Below are 19397 nucleotides of genomic sequence, written 5' to 3'. Positions count from 1 at the left end.
ACCAGAGATCCTTTACGATATGACACGTACTTTCATAACTTAAAGTCAGTAATAATCGAGGAAAGTTTAAATTTAATAAAAAAAGCTTGATATATCGGAAGTTGTTTGTATATACTCTTTTTCACTGAAACGTAACGAGGCTAACACTTAAATACTGATAAGAAACATGGATATTAAATACAAATTGTATCAACGGGTGTTTTAACTGAATAAAAAAAGAAAAAAAAATATACATAAATTTTTTTCATATTTGTTAACGAAATTAATGGATAATTGACTTTCTCCATATAAATAAAACTTGAGCAACAAAAGAAGAAGAAAATATATTGACTGCAGTGTGCAATGTAATTAATTTAATGTTACAACTAATTAATAACTGGAAGACAGATTCATGTGTTCCTTAAAAAAACAAACTATGTCTCACTCACTCTTTTTTCTCTCTTTGTTTTTTTGTTGCTAACGAAATTCAACAGAAAGAAATTCATATGAAAGTAAGTGAGAAAAAAACAATGACCAATCAAATATCTGGAAGACCAATGATGTTTGTCGTTTTTGTAATAGAAAATTTTTTTAAATTATCATCAAAAGGGTTTGATGGATAAAATTAACAGAGATTACTGAATTTTTTGGTCTAGAAATAATAATTGTTCCAGAAGCTAGCTCAAATTATCATGGACATTATTAATTATTAATAATAATCAATAGTTTATATCATAATTAGTAATAATTAAAAACAAAAGATAAATAAATAATAATCAATATCAATTATTGGTTATTATTTATAATAATTGCGAGTAAAAAATAATAAATATTTTTCATTATATAATTATAATTAAAGCTAAATTACTAATTACGAAACAAAGGAAAATTAAATAAATGGATTATTTAGGTTAATCATTTGCAATAATTTATATATCTATTATAATTTTTCAAACGTGTATATAAATAGCTGTTGATATTTTTATTGTTATGTTATTGTCAAAGTTTAAATAATAATAAACGCATTATCCAAGGTAAGCAATTACAATTATTTTATTTAAAAAAAATATATATATATATATATTTTATTTAAAATTTTCAAATAATCAATGTTTCAGATGATGAAAAATTTGTTGATGCTGATGATAATAATATTGGAACTTAATTTGATATTTTTTGTCAGTTCATTACCAACAAATTATGATGAAAATTTTACTAATAAAATAAGTCGTGCTAAAAGATCATGCAGTGATAGAGCCGGATGCTTAGGTGGTCGATGTTGGGCAGGATGTTGGGGTATCTTACATGGGTGGTGCTATACACAACGTACAAATGAATCGAGTTACGTTGAAATTCCAGCATATTGTGAACAGGACAAATGCGATCCATGTTTCTTATGTTACGAAGATTGCCGATGGTGATTGACTGATTGCCGGTGGTCTGCGGCAGTGAACTAAAATTATAATTATAATTTGTTATCATTCGTTATCTTGTATAGATATTAATTTTTTTAATATCAATATGAATATTTGTAGTAGATCTATATGTGTATAATAAAAAGGTATAAAAAAATGATTTTGAATTTTAAATTATTTCTAGCCCCTCACGCTTTCTCTCTCTCTCTTTCTCTCAGTCATTCATTATTTAGTAAACAAGTATATAGGATTAAAGGATTAATTTATTTTTAATAATTTTCTGAATTTATTGTGAATTGAATTTTAAAATACATCAGTTATATGTATAGTATTAAAAAACTATGAAAAACATAAAACGTAAATTATATTGATTAATTTAATTTATGTTTTTATTGAAATACATATAAAAATTATACAAAATTCACTCATATCTATACCGACAGTATCTTAAGACCAAGACACTGATGTATTTAAAATAGTCAAGATCTCTTTTTTAAGATTAAGACTCTCAGTCTTATTCATATAATTAAATAATATTTAATCTACAAAGTAATTTATCTTCGGTACATACTCAAATTAATAAACTGATACATCATATATTTGTATATTTATTTATAGAATAAACTCATAGATTCATAATATTATACTTAGTGTAATAATACGATGTACTATATTATATATATATAATAATCATAGTTATGTGGTATTGCAGTTATATAAAATCAGGTTTATCAAAAACATAATACAAGACGTAAAATATATAAATATGTACATATATATATATAAATATAATATATTGATAAGTTTTATTTGAAATTCAACTAGATTATTTCAAATTTACATTTAATTTATATAGGTCTATATTTCAGATATACTTAAATTTACTGTTCTAGTTTGAATAAATTCAAATAAAATACTAAATAATAATATTATAAGTATAAATGTTAAATTATTTATATAATTTATAGTAATAATAAATAATACAATAAAATATAAGATACAATATTCAAGATTCATATTTTATCAAGACAAATTTATATATTATTCAGTATTATATCAATAACAGATATAAATAAAGAAATAAAGCAACAAAATTATAATATATTTTTAAATTCAAATGATGAATCTATTAATTGATATATATAATCAATAAAAAAAATATGTCAATCAATTTTATTTTTTTTGTTAAAACAGGCGTACCAAGTTTATAATAACCGTCTTTTATTAAATATATTTTCTGTAGGTACCACTCTTCAATGAAAACTTATCTCTTTTTCCTAAAGTAACATTCGCTATTTGTACTATTCATACTATAAAACGTACTATCCGTACCATGGTAAGTTACGGTAATTTTATGACCGGACATGATCTACAGCGCAGACGAAGGAGAATAATCTCTATTATGATCAACCCTCGAAATAAACTTATATATTGCTGAAATATGTTGATAAATATCTAGTCATGTCTGAGCTGTTAAATTCTATCTATTTATTTACTTATCGAATCACGATTATTTTTCCTCTGACGTAAAAGAAGCATACTCTTCCAAATCAATTGAATATTTTTGTAAAATAAATATGAAATTAAAAAAAAAATTTCTCTCAAACCTTACAGATGCCTGCAGGGCTTGGTGATAATTTCTTCCGTAAACTACATGGTACAAGATATATTTCAACAAACGAAATTGCCCTAGAGCCATTCAACTTTTTTTTATTTTCTTTTTTTTTTATATATATATATACTAGTACCGCTCCTTCGTCTGCGCTGTTGATCATATCCGGTCATAAAATTACCGTAACTTACCATGGTATGGATAGTACGTTTTATAGTATGAATAGTACAAATAGCGAATGTTACATTAGGAAAAAGAGATAAGTTTTCATTGAAGAGTGGTACCTACAGAAAATATATTTAATAAAAGACGGTTATTATAAACTTGGTACGCTTGTTTCAACAAAAAAAATAAAATTGATTGACATATTTTTTTTATTGATTATATATATCAATTAATAGATTCATCATTTGAATTTAAAAATATATTATAATTTTGTTGCTTTATTTCTTTATTAATCTCTGTTATTGATATGAGTGAATTTTGTATAATTTTTATATGTATTTTAATAAAAACATAAATTAAATTAATCAATATAATTTACGTTTTATGTTTTTCATAGTTTTTTAATACTATACATATAACTGATGTATTTTAAAATTCAATTCACAATAAATTTAGAAAATTATTAAAAATAAATTAATCCCTTAATCCTATACTTGTTTATCAAATAATGAATGACTGAGAGAAAGAGAAAGAGAGAGAGAGAGAGAGAGAGAAAGCGTGAGGGGCTAGAAATAATTTAAAATTCAAAATCATCTTTTTATACCTTTTTATTATACACATATAGATCTACTACAAATATTCATATTGATATTAAAAAAATTAATATCTATACAAGATAACGAATGATAACAAATTATAATTATAATTTTAGTTCACTGTCGCAGACCACCGGCAATCAGTTAACCAATCTGTATTCGGCAATCGTCGTAACATAAGAAACATGGATCGCATGTGACCTGGCTACAAAGTGCTGGAACGTCAACGTAATCCGATGAATTTGGATGTAGTGTATAGCACCACCCATGTAAGATACCCCAACATCCTGCCCAACATTGACCCTTTTTGCATCCGAATCTATCACTGCATGATCTTTTAGCACGACTTATTTTATTAGTATAATTTTCATCATAATTTGTTGGTAATGAACTGACAAAAAATATCAAATTAAGTTCCAATATTATTATCATCAGCATCAACAAATTTTTCATCATCTGAAACATTGATTATTTGAAAATTTTAAATAAAATATATATATATATTTTTTTTAAATAAAATAATTGTAATTGCTTACCTTGGATAATGCGTTTATTATTATTTAAACTTTGACAATAACATAACAATAAAAATATCAACAGCTATTTATATACACGTTTGAAAAATTATAATAATTATATTAATTATTGCAAATGATTAACCTAAATAATCCATTTATTTAATTTTCCTTTGTTTCGTACTAGTAATTTAGCTTTTATTATAATTATATAATGAAAAATATTTATTATTTTTTACTCGCAATTATTATAAATAATAACCAATAATTGATATTGATTATTATTTATTTATCTTTTGTTTTTAATTATTACTAATCATGATATAAACTATTGATTATTATTAATAATTAATAATGTCCATGATAATTTGAGCTAGCTTCTGGAACAATTATTATTTCTAGACCAAAAAATTCAGTAATCTCTGTTAATTTTATCCATCAAACCCTTTTGATGATAATTTAAAAAAATTTTCTATTACAAAAACGACAAACATCATTGGTCTTCCAGATATTTGATTGGTCATTGTTTTTTTCTCACTTACTTTCATATGAATTTCTTTCTGTTGAATTTCGTTAGCAACAAAAAAACAAAGAGAGAAAAAAGAGTGAGTGAGACATAGTTTGTTTTTTTAAGGAACACATGAATCTGTCTTCCAGTTATTAATTAGTTGTAAAATTACTCTCGCCGTGTTTAAATTAATTACATTGCACACTGCAGTCAATATGTTTTCTTCTTCTTTTGTTGCTCAAGTTTTATACACATGGAGAAAGTCAATTATCCATTAATTTCGTTAACAAATATGAAAAACTTCATGTATATATATATATATTTTTTTTTTTATTCAGTTAAAACACCCGTTGATACAATTTGTATTTAATATCCATGTTTCTTATCAGTATTTAAGTGTTAGCCTCGTTACGTTCTAGTGAAAAAGAGTATACAAACAACTTCCGATATATCAAGCTTTTTTTTATTAAATTTAAACTTTCCTCGATTATTACTGACTTTAAGTTATAAAAGTACTTTGTATAAAGGGGCTGATCATAATAAAAATCACGGTGTCAAATATTTTTGAATCAAGCATAAATCACGTGAAATTACAAGTAAATTTGATTTAAATTAAATCAATTAAATCACAAATTGCGCTTCAATTATGTATGTAGATATTTTTAGTTATGTATTGTCAAACACTTATGTCGTGTAAAAATCATTTAAAAAGTTTTAAATAATTTTTCATAAATAAATATATAAATAAATATAAAAAATACATTGATTGTTGAAAATATATTTGGAAATGTCCCTAAAAGTGTTGTCAATAATAATATAATTATATATTAAACCACTAATATTTTAAATCAGATTTAAATCATTTAAATCATCGTCAATTTTATTTAAAATTAAATCATTATGTCACCAAAATTCATTATGAATAACCCCTCAATTTTTCGATGGAAAAAATTTAAAGATAAACACTATTATTTAACAGATGAAATATTTAATTAAATCAGTGTGATAAATTCCATGAAATATTATTTTTCGTTCCAGAGCTTGAACACTTTGTTTTGTTTTTTTATTTTTTTTCGGTTCCGGTTTTAACTGGAGGTTTTAATTTTTTTTTAACGATAATTGCAGTCAAGTTGTCCTTGAAATGCATCAACTGGTATTTTTACTAGCCCTGATGTAGACTGTGTCTGATAAATCCAAGCTTGTTAGCCATTACATGCAAATATTTTCTCATTTATGATCTTGAAGATTTTGATAAATTGTGTAGTTGTAAACTCGTCTTTGTATTTAATCAAAAACAAATTAATATAATATAAAAATAAAACAAGATTAATCAACAATTATACATTTAATTTTCTGTTACAGATGGAGCACCAGTAATCACTGATGAATCCAGTAATGAGGTGAGAAAAAATATAATAAAATAAATATTAATAATTATGACAAGAGATTGTTAACATCACCATGCTTTTGTTCATCACTGCAATATCAACATTTTAAATCTCATAAAAAAATAAACTAAAAAAAAAAACATTTTCACACAAACTGAGCAATATGATTGTATATTATTATCAGATTAATATTATCCTCATGGTAATGTGTTTTTAATGTATCCTGCGTGACTTGAATTAACAAAATATTTTTCTATTTATACTCATTTATACATATAAATACCAGTTGATATTTAGATCCAATTGTTTGATATTTAACTTGATTATTATAATTCATTATTAGCTTAAAAAAAAGTCAGTCACTTCACAAAAAAAATTCCAATTGTAATATGTTAACCAGCCCGATTAATTGGATATAATTTTCATGAATGAATAAAGTAAAATTGATAAAATTTGATAATCAATATGTTGTTGCAAATTTTTTTAGTATATTGTTAACAATATGTTAATTTATAATTCAATATTTATACAAAATTGATTTTAATCTATATCATTTAATTTTGACATGATTGTTGATTGCCCTTAATTCATAAATCATTTAAGCTTATGACATTTATGCTTGAAATAACACGACACAGTTGAATGTGCATAAACACGTCCAATTTAATATCATAATTATAATACGATCAATTTTTAATTTTTTCACTTTATAATATCATAATAAAATGTCTTTCTTCATTTGTTTCATTTGATAATTTTCCTTCATATAATTAATCTCAATTCAGCTCTAAAAAATATTTTCATAATTAAATCATGATCATTTTTCAACACATATAGCCTCGTATTATTATGAAATAATAAAATTAAAAAAAAAATTTAAATAAGTATAAATAAAGTGATATAAAGAAGCATAACACCAAGAGTTAGATAACAAAAATTTGCAAACAATTTAAATCATTTAGTGCTCTAGAAAAAAAAAAAATAAAATATGTAAAAAAAATTTCACAATTTATTGTAGCAAGAAATGAAACTGATAATTTGAATACGGGAGCAAGGAATTGTGTGCCCGCAGAGGATGGCGTTATGTTGTTAATAGACTGAATGGGGGGTCCTTGTTGTTTGACATATTCATAACAATGCTTGGCGTGTCTCTTTATGTTGCAACTGATCCCCAAGCCTTGTAGTTGAAAGCGCGCGTGTATGCCATTTTGCCCGAAAGGTCTTAGTAAATTTTTTTTTTTTTTTCATTTGTGAACACTATGTAAGACTTAGTAGCTATATTATGCATTTTTTTTTTTTCAAAAAACAAACAGGCATTTATGCTGTAACAGTTTTAAATAATAAAATTCAGTAGTTTTTGTAATTTTTTTTTTTTAACCAGGTAGAATTTTTGAGCTGTAAAAATCGATTTAAATAATTTTTTTTTTTTCTTGTAGGATTCTGTAGCAGCTGCATCAGAAACACATAATCATGAACATGATTATGATGAATCTGATGATTCTGATATGTACATGGAACCTGATGGAGCTGAAAGTGTACATCAAGAACCAAAAGAAATAATTCCATCTGAAATTGATCCACATGTAACAGCAAGAGTTCCAATTGAAGCACAAAAATCAGTTGTCATTGCTGAAGAAGACAAAGTAAATCCAGTTACTGATAGTCAAAATTTCTTTCCATCATTTGCTGATATATTTACAAATCATAAATTACCACCATACAATGATCAACAACAACAGCAACAACAACAACGTTATCGGCCAAATCGTTTTCTTGGATATTTTCAACGTGAACGTAGTGCATATCAACCAGTAGCATCATCATCAACAGTTAAAAATACACAACATCCATTACTTGGTTCTGGTAATTTTGGTGTTATTCGTGGTGGTACATATTATCCAGAAGAAAAAGAAAATGATGAATATTCGGTTGTTGAAACATTGTATAATCCTTATTATAATAATGGTAATAATGCAAGAGGTCGTTCAAATTATTATAAAAATCCAAAACCACAACCAATTCGTGGTGGTGATTTTTTTGCAAATTTTCGGGATTTTGCTGATATAACTGCACCACCAAAATCAAGTTTTTCTCATTTATCAGTTGTTTATGCTAATAGAAATGGAACACAGAGACATGCTAATGAACCTAGAAATATTATTGAAACATTAAAAATGCTTGAAGATCAAGAAAATGAAAATATCAATGGTGTTACAACAATAAAAACAACAACAACAACAACATCAGATGTACCAACTAAAAAAGTTAGTCAAGCTAAAAGAAAGCTTCAAAATATGAAAAAATATCATGAAGAAAAAGCCAGAAAATATCGCATGACTATTGAGCCACTGCTTGCCTTAAGCTGAATTTATTTCGATGGATAATCGATGATGTTATTGAAGTGTGCTAATAGTGTATTATATCGAGTATACGAAAGTACTTCGGGATTATTTCCCATATGCAAAATCTGGCCTCGACAGATCAGAACCAAAGTCTGAAACGTAATTTTCTTTTTTTTTTTTTTTTTTTTTTTTTCAATTATTTTATTTTATTTTTCAAATTCTGAATACTGTGGGTGAATGATTTCATTTAAATTATGATTAATTATATATAGAAAAAACTTGCAGGCAAAAAGTCATGTGAAGATATAATAAATTTAACATTTTTTTTTTTTTTTTACAGTAGTCACTAATTGTGAATTTTTTTTTAAGTTATAGTTTTTTAATTATTAAAGTAAAATTTTTTGTAACTTTCAATATTATAGAAATTTAAAATTATAATTTAATTATTATATTTTAATATTTTTTACTGATCATTAGTGTGAATTCATTTAAAAAAATTTAATTTCTTTTCATTTTTTTAATTTTTTATTATTCAAAAATTTTTAAACAAGACAAATAATTTACAAATTCTAATTTACGATTTTTACAAGTAAAAAAACACTAATCATTTTGTCAATTGGCTATCAAAACATTCACGTTAAAATCATGATAAAATATAAAAAAAAAAAAAAAATGAAAAAAGATTTTAATTCATTGCAATTTGCACTTTGAAAATTTGTTAAGTTTATTGTTGTTAATTTGGACAATAGACTTCAACACGTCATTTAATTTTAATTTGATTACTTGTAAAATTTTCAGCTTGAATATATTTTTGTCATCTTTTACTTATAAATAAATATAATAATAACTATCATTATAAATTTATAATAATATGGTATCTTCAAGGATATTGAATATTTGTGTGAATACTTATCGTAAAATTTTTTTCTTTATTTGTTTCGTCTTAATCTTAATTTCTTTTTTATATTATTTCTTTTTATTAGTGGTACTAGCTGTATTGTATTGCTGATAAAACAATATATACCTTTTACATCCTGTTTTTCGAATTCTCTATCACTGTCCTTGACTTGTTAAATTGCTTAAAAAAAATAAACAATCTTCATTTATGTTTATGTAGTATAGATTTTTTTATTATTTGATTTTTTATATAATAAATTTAAACATGTATTGTTACAGCAATTAATTGGTTAATAAAATTGAAAAGAAAAATATTATTATTGAGACAAAATAAAAAATATTCTAAAAGAAGTGAAAGGAGATTCAATTTTCTTAACATCCTGTATGTCATTGAATTGTATTTTATAATAGTATAGAAAATAAACACCATTGTTGCTGTCGAAAAATCACCAGGAATCATTACAGCTTCTTCAAGGATTGATATAATATTCAAATATTTTTAGCCATGTTTTTCCTTATCAATTTTTAAATTTAAAATAATCTAAAATATTTAAATGATTTATAAAAAATTGTTGATAAATAATTATACTATTTGAGTATTTTTTTTGTGAGTTAAAAGTATTGTAAAAAAATCTATGGATTTGATGAACTTCTTATCATCCGTAACACATTTTTTTATAGCGATGAGATGACATGATATCGTTCTTATTTAAAAAAAAAGTCCTAGTTTTTGTTCTCTACGTTTATCAATTTATTTTAAATATAAAAACTGAATAGTTTGTCGAATTCTTTCATCAGATGGTTTACCAATGCTACCGAGCTGGACGATGTACTCATATGTATCTATCAAAATTTTCAACAACTGGTATTGTTGCTGTGAAGATAACAGTTAATCCACCATCTTCAGCATCTTTGTTTTTGATAAAATTTTTGATAATACTGTTCTGTTACACCGTTTGTTTAAAAATGTCATAGTCTTGAAAAATATCATCTGAATTTCCAAGTGATGTATCAACTAAAACAGTCTTCTTCTCTTCACTGAAGCAGAGTGGAGAAGTGGAGAAATGAAGTGGAGTGGCAAAATAGCTAATGATAAATTTCATTTAAGCTGGTTTTTTCGTCCACAGTTAACTAACAGCCAAGAAATTTGATACCTCAGTTAACAGACTAAGGATTAACCCTTTATCAATCATTAAATTAATTGCTAAACTAACTGATAGTCAACTATTACAATTAACAGGTAACTGTGGATGAAAGAACCAACCGTTAATAAAATTTGAAACTAGTTTAGGTACTCATTCTAATCGAGTTCTATTTTACCAATAGCTGTTTACCTTGTTAACTCCATTACCAAGATAAAACAGCTGAAGATAAAATAAATACCATCATTGTCTGCACTGATAAAAAAATGTATATGGTAAATTGGGAGCTTTGTGATTCCACCAACAGTCAAATATTATCTTCGTAAAAAATAGCCCATTAAAAACATCCGACAAATAAAGATTTTAAATCTCATTTTTTTGATCTCAATGGCATCGCTTTTTGAGCTTTTCTATAGCTGTTTTTTCAAAGATAATATTCATGATATATTCAATAATAATTCCGACTTCATTTCAATTTATAATCTTTATTATTTTTCTTCAAGAAAATTTTTATTTAAACCATGAATACAAAATGCATAACGCAACTGATATAAGGGGTGACTTGAAAGTATGAAATTTAAGATTCTCAAGGGGTAGGTGTCTCAAACCCATGTGTAAATCTTTTCGACTCATTTTAGTGTTAAACACAAAGTAGCGATGCTGTACGTTGGAAAATTGAATTCCGCCCATATTTAAGTTTCCAACTTAAAAAATGAAAACAAGAAAAAAAAAAAATAAAAGTTTTTTATGATGTAATACATAATAAGTAAAAATAATTTATATACATTTTTGTATTGAGAAAGATTTTCTTTTTTAACATTATAAAATAAATTATAATTCATACATGTTTTATTTATGAAAATGATTATTATTATTTTAATAAAGGGTGATGTTATTTGATCAGAGATTTTTGTTGACATTAATGACATTAGAAAATACAAAATGTCCAAGCAAAGTTGAAAGACTGTGGCAAGATAATCTTATGTAAATCCAGGTCAACCCTTATGCTTACACGCCCTTACATCAACAATGTGTTTCTCATTTATTCACATTTATTGGAAGGAGAGACACGTATTCCTTGAAGAGGCATACATGTATACTGAATTGCAAAAGGCATTTCTGTAGGTGGAGATATAGTTCAAAAAGGAATAGAGCAAGCAAGGGTGGATGGGGCTTATATGAATGTTAAAATAAGTTTGAAATTGTCGTGGACAAGTTCGGCCCCGTGGGATGTACCCGACGAGTAATTCCGCAAAGCCAGCAGTTTTGGCCCTTCAGTTTGTGAATGTGAGTTTCCATCGACGTAAATTTAACCGTGTTTCATATTCCAAATATATATATATGAATACCTCTATGTCTCAATGATGACCCTGTAAACTTAAAATATTTTTTTATTTTAATTAATATCAAAGCTTTTTATTATTACTTTATAAAATTTTATGAATAAATTTACTTGCATATACTAAAATAACGTAATTTATTTTTAAAAAATATTTATATGTCATAATGAAGTTTGTTAAATCAGTGACAAATGCATATTATTTGTTTAAAGTTTTGTAAATTTATATATTTAAATGATTAAAATATTTTGGGTAGATCGTTGTAAGCAAATTCTTCTGCCACAAGGGATGTGGCCTGGTAAATATGATGTGATGCGAGTAACTGAGTGACTAATTGAATGAGGTGTCTCTCAGGAACAGAAATCCCGTCACACGTCAGAATTGCTGTGCCTACGGGACCTGCTTGTTGTCCCCCAGCATCTCTCTCTCTTCATCTCTCATTCTGTCTCTAACACACATACATATCACCCTTCCAATGCTTATTCGCTTTTCTCACAATTCAGTCACAATAATCGGTGACAATTGTAGCGTTATGTGTGTGTGACATTCGAATGATTGTCGAGAGAGTCAAGCGTGCCAATCACGCACAACACCAAATTATTATGAAGGGCGTTACCGTGAAAATTATGCGTGATAACCAGGTAAATCAAGAGGATAGGAAAAATGATACAAACCGACAGATTATGAATCATTAAATAGGCATCAGTTAAAACATACGGGATTTGAATACTTGAAAAAAAAATAAATAAAACCATCAATCACAATTATTTTTGTTTATTTTTATTTTATATTTGTATATGAATCGTGTAATTTTATTTTTTTATTATTTGTAGGATATTTCACGTTGAAATATTGTCACCTTGTAGAAGGTGGTGTCTCAAAGGGGGTGGTAATTTCACCAAGACAAGCTTCAACGTTGCGAATCAACGAAGGGCATCCTGCTTATGCATTCTTGACGTGAAAGCAATCGTAGTTGGATCTGCAGGGCAATACAACTTTGAGAGAGAGATGAAGCATTGATAACTTGAAGAGTAGATCTAGTCATCGGGTCATCAAACTTGTAGGTTTTTTAATAATATCTCGTTAATTTTTGACACGTATACATTTAATGAAACTCATTTTTTTTTGATCAAGTTAAATATTTGTATGAGGAAATAATTCGTGTGAACATCGATGTTATTTATTTATTTTTGAAATATTTAAAAAGATGACAAGGTGAGAGAAGAAGTGTACGAAGAAGTGCAAAATATTATAGACGGGGTGAGAGAGAACAAGCAAGACACTTTTCCCTGGGGATGACGCTCGAGTTAAATCGCTATATGGTGGAAAACCAAGTCTTGCCCGTGCGATATAATCCCCTAACCTCTTTGAGCATTACTTTCTTACTTTTCCAGTATTTTTTTGCTGATAGCAACCACTGCTTTTTTTTTTTTTTTATTTGTATATACAAATTAGTTGTCTATACTATTTATCGGGGAACATATATATGAATAAAAATTGGGTTTTGTATTATGTAAACAACTCGGTGGTATAATAATCCTAAAAGTTTTATAAATTAATTTCAATTTATATTTGATTTTTTTTTTTACAATTTCATAATTTGCCATGACTTGCAAGTCATGTTTGTCAAAAAATTATTTTTAAGTAAAATATTCATAAAATTATATTACTAATATGTAAACAACAATTCAATATAGTTATTTTAAAATTTTTGAAACTTAATATCAACTTTTTTTATTTTTTTAATCAATTAAACATAAAATAGAAAAACAAAATCTTTTATATATATGAAGACGATTTTAAAATCAAGAGTAAATGCAATGACACAATGAATTGTTTAAATTTCAGTTGGATTTTTTTTGGAATTATTGATAGAATGTAATTATTGTTCATGGTTTATCGAGAGAGCTGATGGTTAGTCGGCAAGAGCCCTGCCTACAGTGCCTGTGGGCTCTAGTTCAAGTCCAAGCTTTTAAGTTTTGAGCATATTTTATAATTTTAATAAAGTTAGATATTTCTATCTGTGACGTTCAAGCATGTTTGGGGCAAATATAATCTAGCATAGACCATGTGAACTACGCACTTGGTCTACGCCAGGAAATATCTTCCTCAAACACCAGATACATATGAAATGATCTTTTTTTTTACATTAAAAAAAAGATAGCAATCAAAGAAATATAATTTTTGTCTGAACAATAATTTAAAAAAATTATTTTTCCAAGAATATGTATAGCATATGATATATATGAATGATGGATTTGGACGAGACCAATATATTCCTATTACTCCACATATATATATCAAAAGTATTTTATTTTTTATAATTAAAAAGATAGCAATCAAAAAAATATAATTTTGTCTGAAAAATAATCATTAAATTATTTTTTACGTTTTTCTTTGATAATTAAATGTTAAATGATACATTTATATTATACTTTATCTTTTATATTAAATAATATAACTGAAAATACAATGTATATAAATTATATGAATTTTTATATTATATTATATTAGCAACTAATATTCTATATTTTATACAATTACTGTATAAATATAAACATATTCACTAATACTTACTGTAATTTCAATATTATATCTTTACAATTTACAAAATAATGTATATTCAATATATTTTTAATTATATATACATATATAAGATTAAGTAATTCACCATCCAGACAAGTACACTGAGATCAAGCTAAAACCAAAGTAGATTGTCATTGTCTTTGCCGCTTAATTGTAAAAGAAGAATTGCTTTAAAAAAACAAAAAAAAGTTAAATTAAAATAAGAAAGACATGAAAAATAAGGAAAAAAAAAAATCATAAAGAAATATATTCACGTCTTTCAAGAAGTTTTTTTTTACGTAGTCCGTTGGACCGTTATTAAAATCTCCGTAAAGTTCATCTTGTCAGAATGAATAAGTGAGTGGTCTCGTTCGTAAAATGACAAAGAGTATGAGGTAAAGATATAAAGCAGTTTATACCGACACTATGGCATTAAGAGTCTTGACTTTTTTTACCCTGGAATATTGCACATTATCCTCGAAAAAAAAAAGAAAAAAAAATTGATAATAAAACTCTAAAATCTAAATAAAAAAATAATAATCTTAAAAAATATATATACAGGCCTATAAAATATTTAAATAATGTTAAAATCGCCATCTTTTTCAATGATTTATTAATATTACCATAAAAAATGACAATATCTTATTGTGTGTGTGTGTGTTTTTTTTATTTTTTATAAAATAATTTTTTACTTTTTTTTTTTCATTAACAAGTCACCAGTACCCAGGAGAGACTGGGTAAAAGTTGGCTCGGTGAGTTTTAGCAAGACTTTTGTTAATGTTCAGAATTAACGGAGTAAGGAGACTTTAAGTCATAAGGCCCCATGGGAATTAATACTTGGGTTCAACGCCAACTTTCACAATTCTTTATTTCTTTATCAACTCTCCTTGGCGACCCCTCAAAAATACATATACTTTTTTTGTATTTCATCGTTTTGGCCTTGCGCGTACTTGTTCTATTTTTTTTTTTCTTTCCTCTTCTCCACCTCTCTCAAAATAAGCAAAAGAAATTTCCAACCAAATAAAATAACAGGGTGGTAAGTGGGGTCTAAAAGAATAACACGAAACACTAAAATCAACAATCAAAAAAAAAGAAAAAAAATTAATGAAATTATCATTTTTTACTAATGAATAAAATAGTAATAATAATTTAATATTTTACTAATTATTTTAAACTTTTAATCTAAATAAAAAAAAAATTATTATAATTACATAAATACAAACTTGACATGTTGGTAAAAGGGTGTTTGATAAAAGTGATGTAAAGGTTTGGCACGCGTTACGCATAATATAACATGATTATCCTGTGTACGAATTGACATACGATTATCGTTGTGGATTAATGTATATACCAAAATGCAACAAACGTGGACGTGTGTATCGAATGTAAAGAGAACAAGATGAGAAGGGAGTGAGATAGGGTGCTTACATCGTGGGCCCAACTCGTACTCGTGTAACTAATCAACCGGCTGTCGAGGCAAATCTACCCCTCAGTTATAACCCCCTTTTTTTATTCTTCCTCATCTAACCCTCCACGAAAATGTCACGCTAACATTTTATAAAATTTTTCTCAAATTGAGTCTATAAATATATTATAAAATTTACTAAATTTTTATCTTGATGAGTCAATTAATTATTTATTTATATTGATGTATTTATTTCAATTTAAAATAAAAAACACGTTGGCAAATTTTACACAATTTTGAAATACACATTTAATTAAGTGGAAAATTGATGAAGCAATTGGTAATGAGGCAAAAATTTAGTCGAGAAAAGTTACTCTGATTAAGTTATACTTTTTTTTTCCTTTTTTTACATCCCTATTGTCTTTGGATTCTTGAAAAGTCGAGAATCACCCTCTTTACTAATTGTATTTACTAAAATCGATAGTACACCATCACCATGTCATAACAAACTATGTATTTTTTTTTATATTGTAAATTTTAAAATATAATAAAAATTTTTTAAATTTATCAAGTAAATGTGTGAAAAAGTGTTGAATAATTAATCATTATAAATGACTGCTAAGCAAATTATAACGTGATTCAATTGTATGAAGATAAGGGGATTAAAAAAGCAATAGGGCGAGGAAAATTTCTAAAGACCTACTTCAGTTTTTAATTAACGACAATTTTACAGTTTTATCTAATTTTAAATTAACGATTACTCATTTAATTATTATTCCCTTTTTTTTATTTTTTACTTATTCTTATAATAATTAGACAATAAAAGCATGAGGGATAAAATTTTTTGTATTTGATGAGACGAGAAAATTTAGAGAAGGTAGAAAAAAAAAAAAATAGCATTGCCATTGGGATCATAGAGAGGTGGGGTTGATTGGTCTGATGGTGCTTCAGCAAGCAGTTAACAGGTAGTGCGAGCTTGGATTACAAAATTAGCTGATATCTTGTCTCATCCTGTGCACGTACGAGGGGTTTGAAAATCTAAAGGATCGTGTCTAAAATGAATGTATGTCAGCCAAACTTAGTAAGAGAAAATTATATATATAGTACTTGATTGTTCACATAATAGTTTCACAACGGTCAACGCCTAGAAAAGCAAAATGATATGTGTAAAATGAAAATAGAATAGAGTAGGTTAGTCAGGAAATTTCATGTGTTATGTAATTTATTTTTATGACTTGTACATGAGAAGGATATATAATATATACCATTACTTGTTTTGCTAAATAAAAATATAATAAATTATTATTGTACGTGTAAATAAGTAAAAAATTTAATTTACTTTTGCTTGATCGAAAAATGTCTTGCAACAATATAATGGAATTTATTAAATTACACTTTGGTAATTATTTATTATTATTATACATCAACTTGGTTTTCAACATATTAAATATCGATCGAAAATCGATACTAAATATAATCATAATGATGAATTTTTATAAATAAATTTATCAATTATTTTTGTTCAAAGTAATCATGATTTATTACGAAAACGAAATAATTATTAATTTAATTTTTATTTCTATAATGCAAATTATTATAACGATGATTATATATTTTACATGTGTATAATTTTTTTTACTTAACTATCAAGAATCATTATATCATAAATTATGATGATGAAGAAAAAAAAATACAAACAAGTGTTTGATTTTTTTTAAAAGAAAATATGTAGGTATATATAAATAATTTACTGGAGAAATATCAACGTTGATTTGTAATTAGTTGCATTGCTTGGGTATTTTTAATAACGGAAGTGCTTTTGTCACCGTTTATGGGAGAAATTTACGGAAAGTGCAGAGAACATTATACGTAGGTTAAGAAAAAACTGACGGAGAAAATTCGATGGTTTTATAGCTACCATAGTGTATGTAAAATCCAAAAGTTTCTCCGTATTTTCTGTAAATTTCTCCGTATCAGTATATCTAATAACAATTTCATAAAGTTTATTGTTTATTTTTTAATTTCGTTATTCACAAATTCTGCATTTAATTTCTTTTAATTCTTTAAAATTACCATCTTTTTATTTTAAAGTTCATTAATTATTAACAAATTTTAATTTTTTTAAATGCAACATCTTTTTACTTTAAAGCAACTTTTATAAAAGTAGGGTGCTTTAATGAATGATGAATTTGGATTTGAAAAAGATGTAATATACACGTTGTTTGGCTCATATTGTTAATTTTTTAGATACATTTGAACAGTGATGATTTCATATTGTTACTCAAAGAAGTATTTAACTTATTTCTTATTAGATATGATAAATTGTTCTTTTATTGTATTTGAAATTTTTCAAGTATAATAAAATAATGTTTTAATTAAAAAAAATTATATTTCTGTCTCAATTATAAATTTCTAAATAAAAAAAAAGTTAATTGAAACAAAGAAATAATTTTTTTCAATTAAAAAATTATTTTATTATTTTAAAAAAGTATTTTTATATACAGCAAATCTTTTTTACTCAAGCAAATATGTTCAGAAAAAAAAAAAAATTTTTTTTCAGTAATTCATTTGAAGTTAAACTTTTTTTTATTTCCGTTGAATATTTTCTAAAATTTTCTACGGAAAAGCTCTATGCCTTAGAACGTCTAAATTCTACAAAAATGTATCTACCAATTCTAATAATAAAAAAATAACAATTTATTAATAATTAATAATAATAAATTAATAATAAATTATTAATTAAATTAAATTAATTTATTATTAAATTTCTTCTTTTCTTTTTCTTAAAAAAAACATATAATCAAATTGATTTTAATTATTTTCATAAAAATAAAAAAAAAAAATCATAAATAAATTTTTTCCCCAATGATTCACAATAAAATTATCTTTGCAATTTTAATTTGACATTTAAGCTATTGTTTATTAGTATCGCAGTGATTTTAACTTAACAAATCATTCACATTTAAATTCAAGAAATCTGGATAATTTAGGTTTTGTAAATATACATAATATACCAACTAAATTCAGAGCACTCTCATCAACAAGACCGACTGAAATTAAACATTTGGTTGATTAATGTCTATATGTTGGTTTCTGTATTTCAAACATCTCTCAAGGGATTTTTCTTCTACTAGACGTACAAATCGTTTAAATTCTCATGCTCATACTGAAGACATGACATTGACAGGACTTGCATTTACGATTAGTACATATATTGTAGATGCCAAGTATGCATTTAGTTGCATATATGTTGGTTTGTACAGGAAGGACGAATGAAGGAAGTAATAGTACGTATATATTCAACAAACATAAGTGACACATTGACAGGGGCTGACCACTGCTTGGCAGTACTGACCATTTCCCTGGGGTTACTAGTTACCGCATGATTGGCTCTCCATTACCATACTGTATCTATCCATGAAAAGCTTTACTCTCTCTCCCTCTCTGTCCTCTTCAGCTTCATTTTAATTTACCATGTTCCAAGTTTACCATATTCAGACGTGATAAAGACCGATCAAGAGATAGACA

General features: G+C 25.6%; 1 protein-coding gene across 1 annotated transcript in view; it reads left to right on the top strand.

The window, feature by feature from the left end:
- Positions 1-9765, top strand: part of LOC122859357 — a 44202-nt gene extending 34437 nt beyond the window's left edge. Inside the window, exons 2-3 of the mRNA XM_044162852.1 lie at positions 6153-6190; positions 7615-9765. Of these exons, the coding sequence (XP_044018787.1) occupies positions 6153-6190; positions 7615-8544 (968 nt within the window). The 3' untranslated portion in view covers positions 8545-9765. The remainder of the gene's footprint in view (positions 1-6152; positions 6191-7614) is intronic.
- The last annotated feature ends 9632 nt before the right edge of the window (positions 9766-19397 follow it).

Source organism: Aphidius gifuensis, linkage group LG6 (genome assembly GCF_014905175.1).
Source record: "Aphidius gifuensis isolate YNYX2018 linkage group LG6, ASM1490517v1, whole genome shotgun sequence".
NCBI classification, from domain to species: domain Eukaryota; kingdom Metazoa; phylum Arthropoda; class Insecta; order Hymenoptera; family Braconidae; genus Aphidius; species Aphidius gifuensis.
Note: the sequence above shows the minus strand (reverse complement) of the source record. Positions and strands in the feature narration are given on the sequence as shown.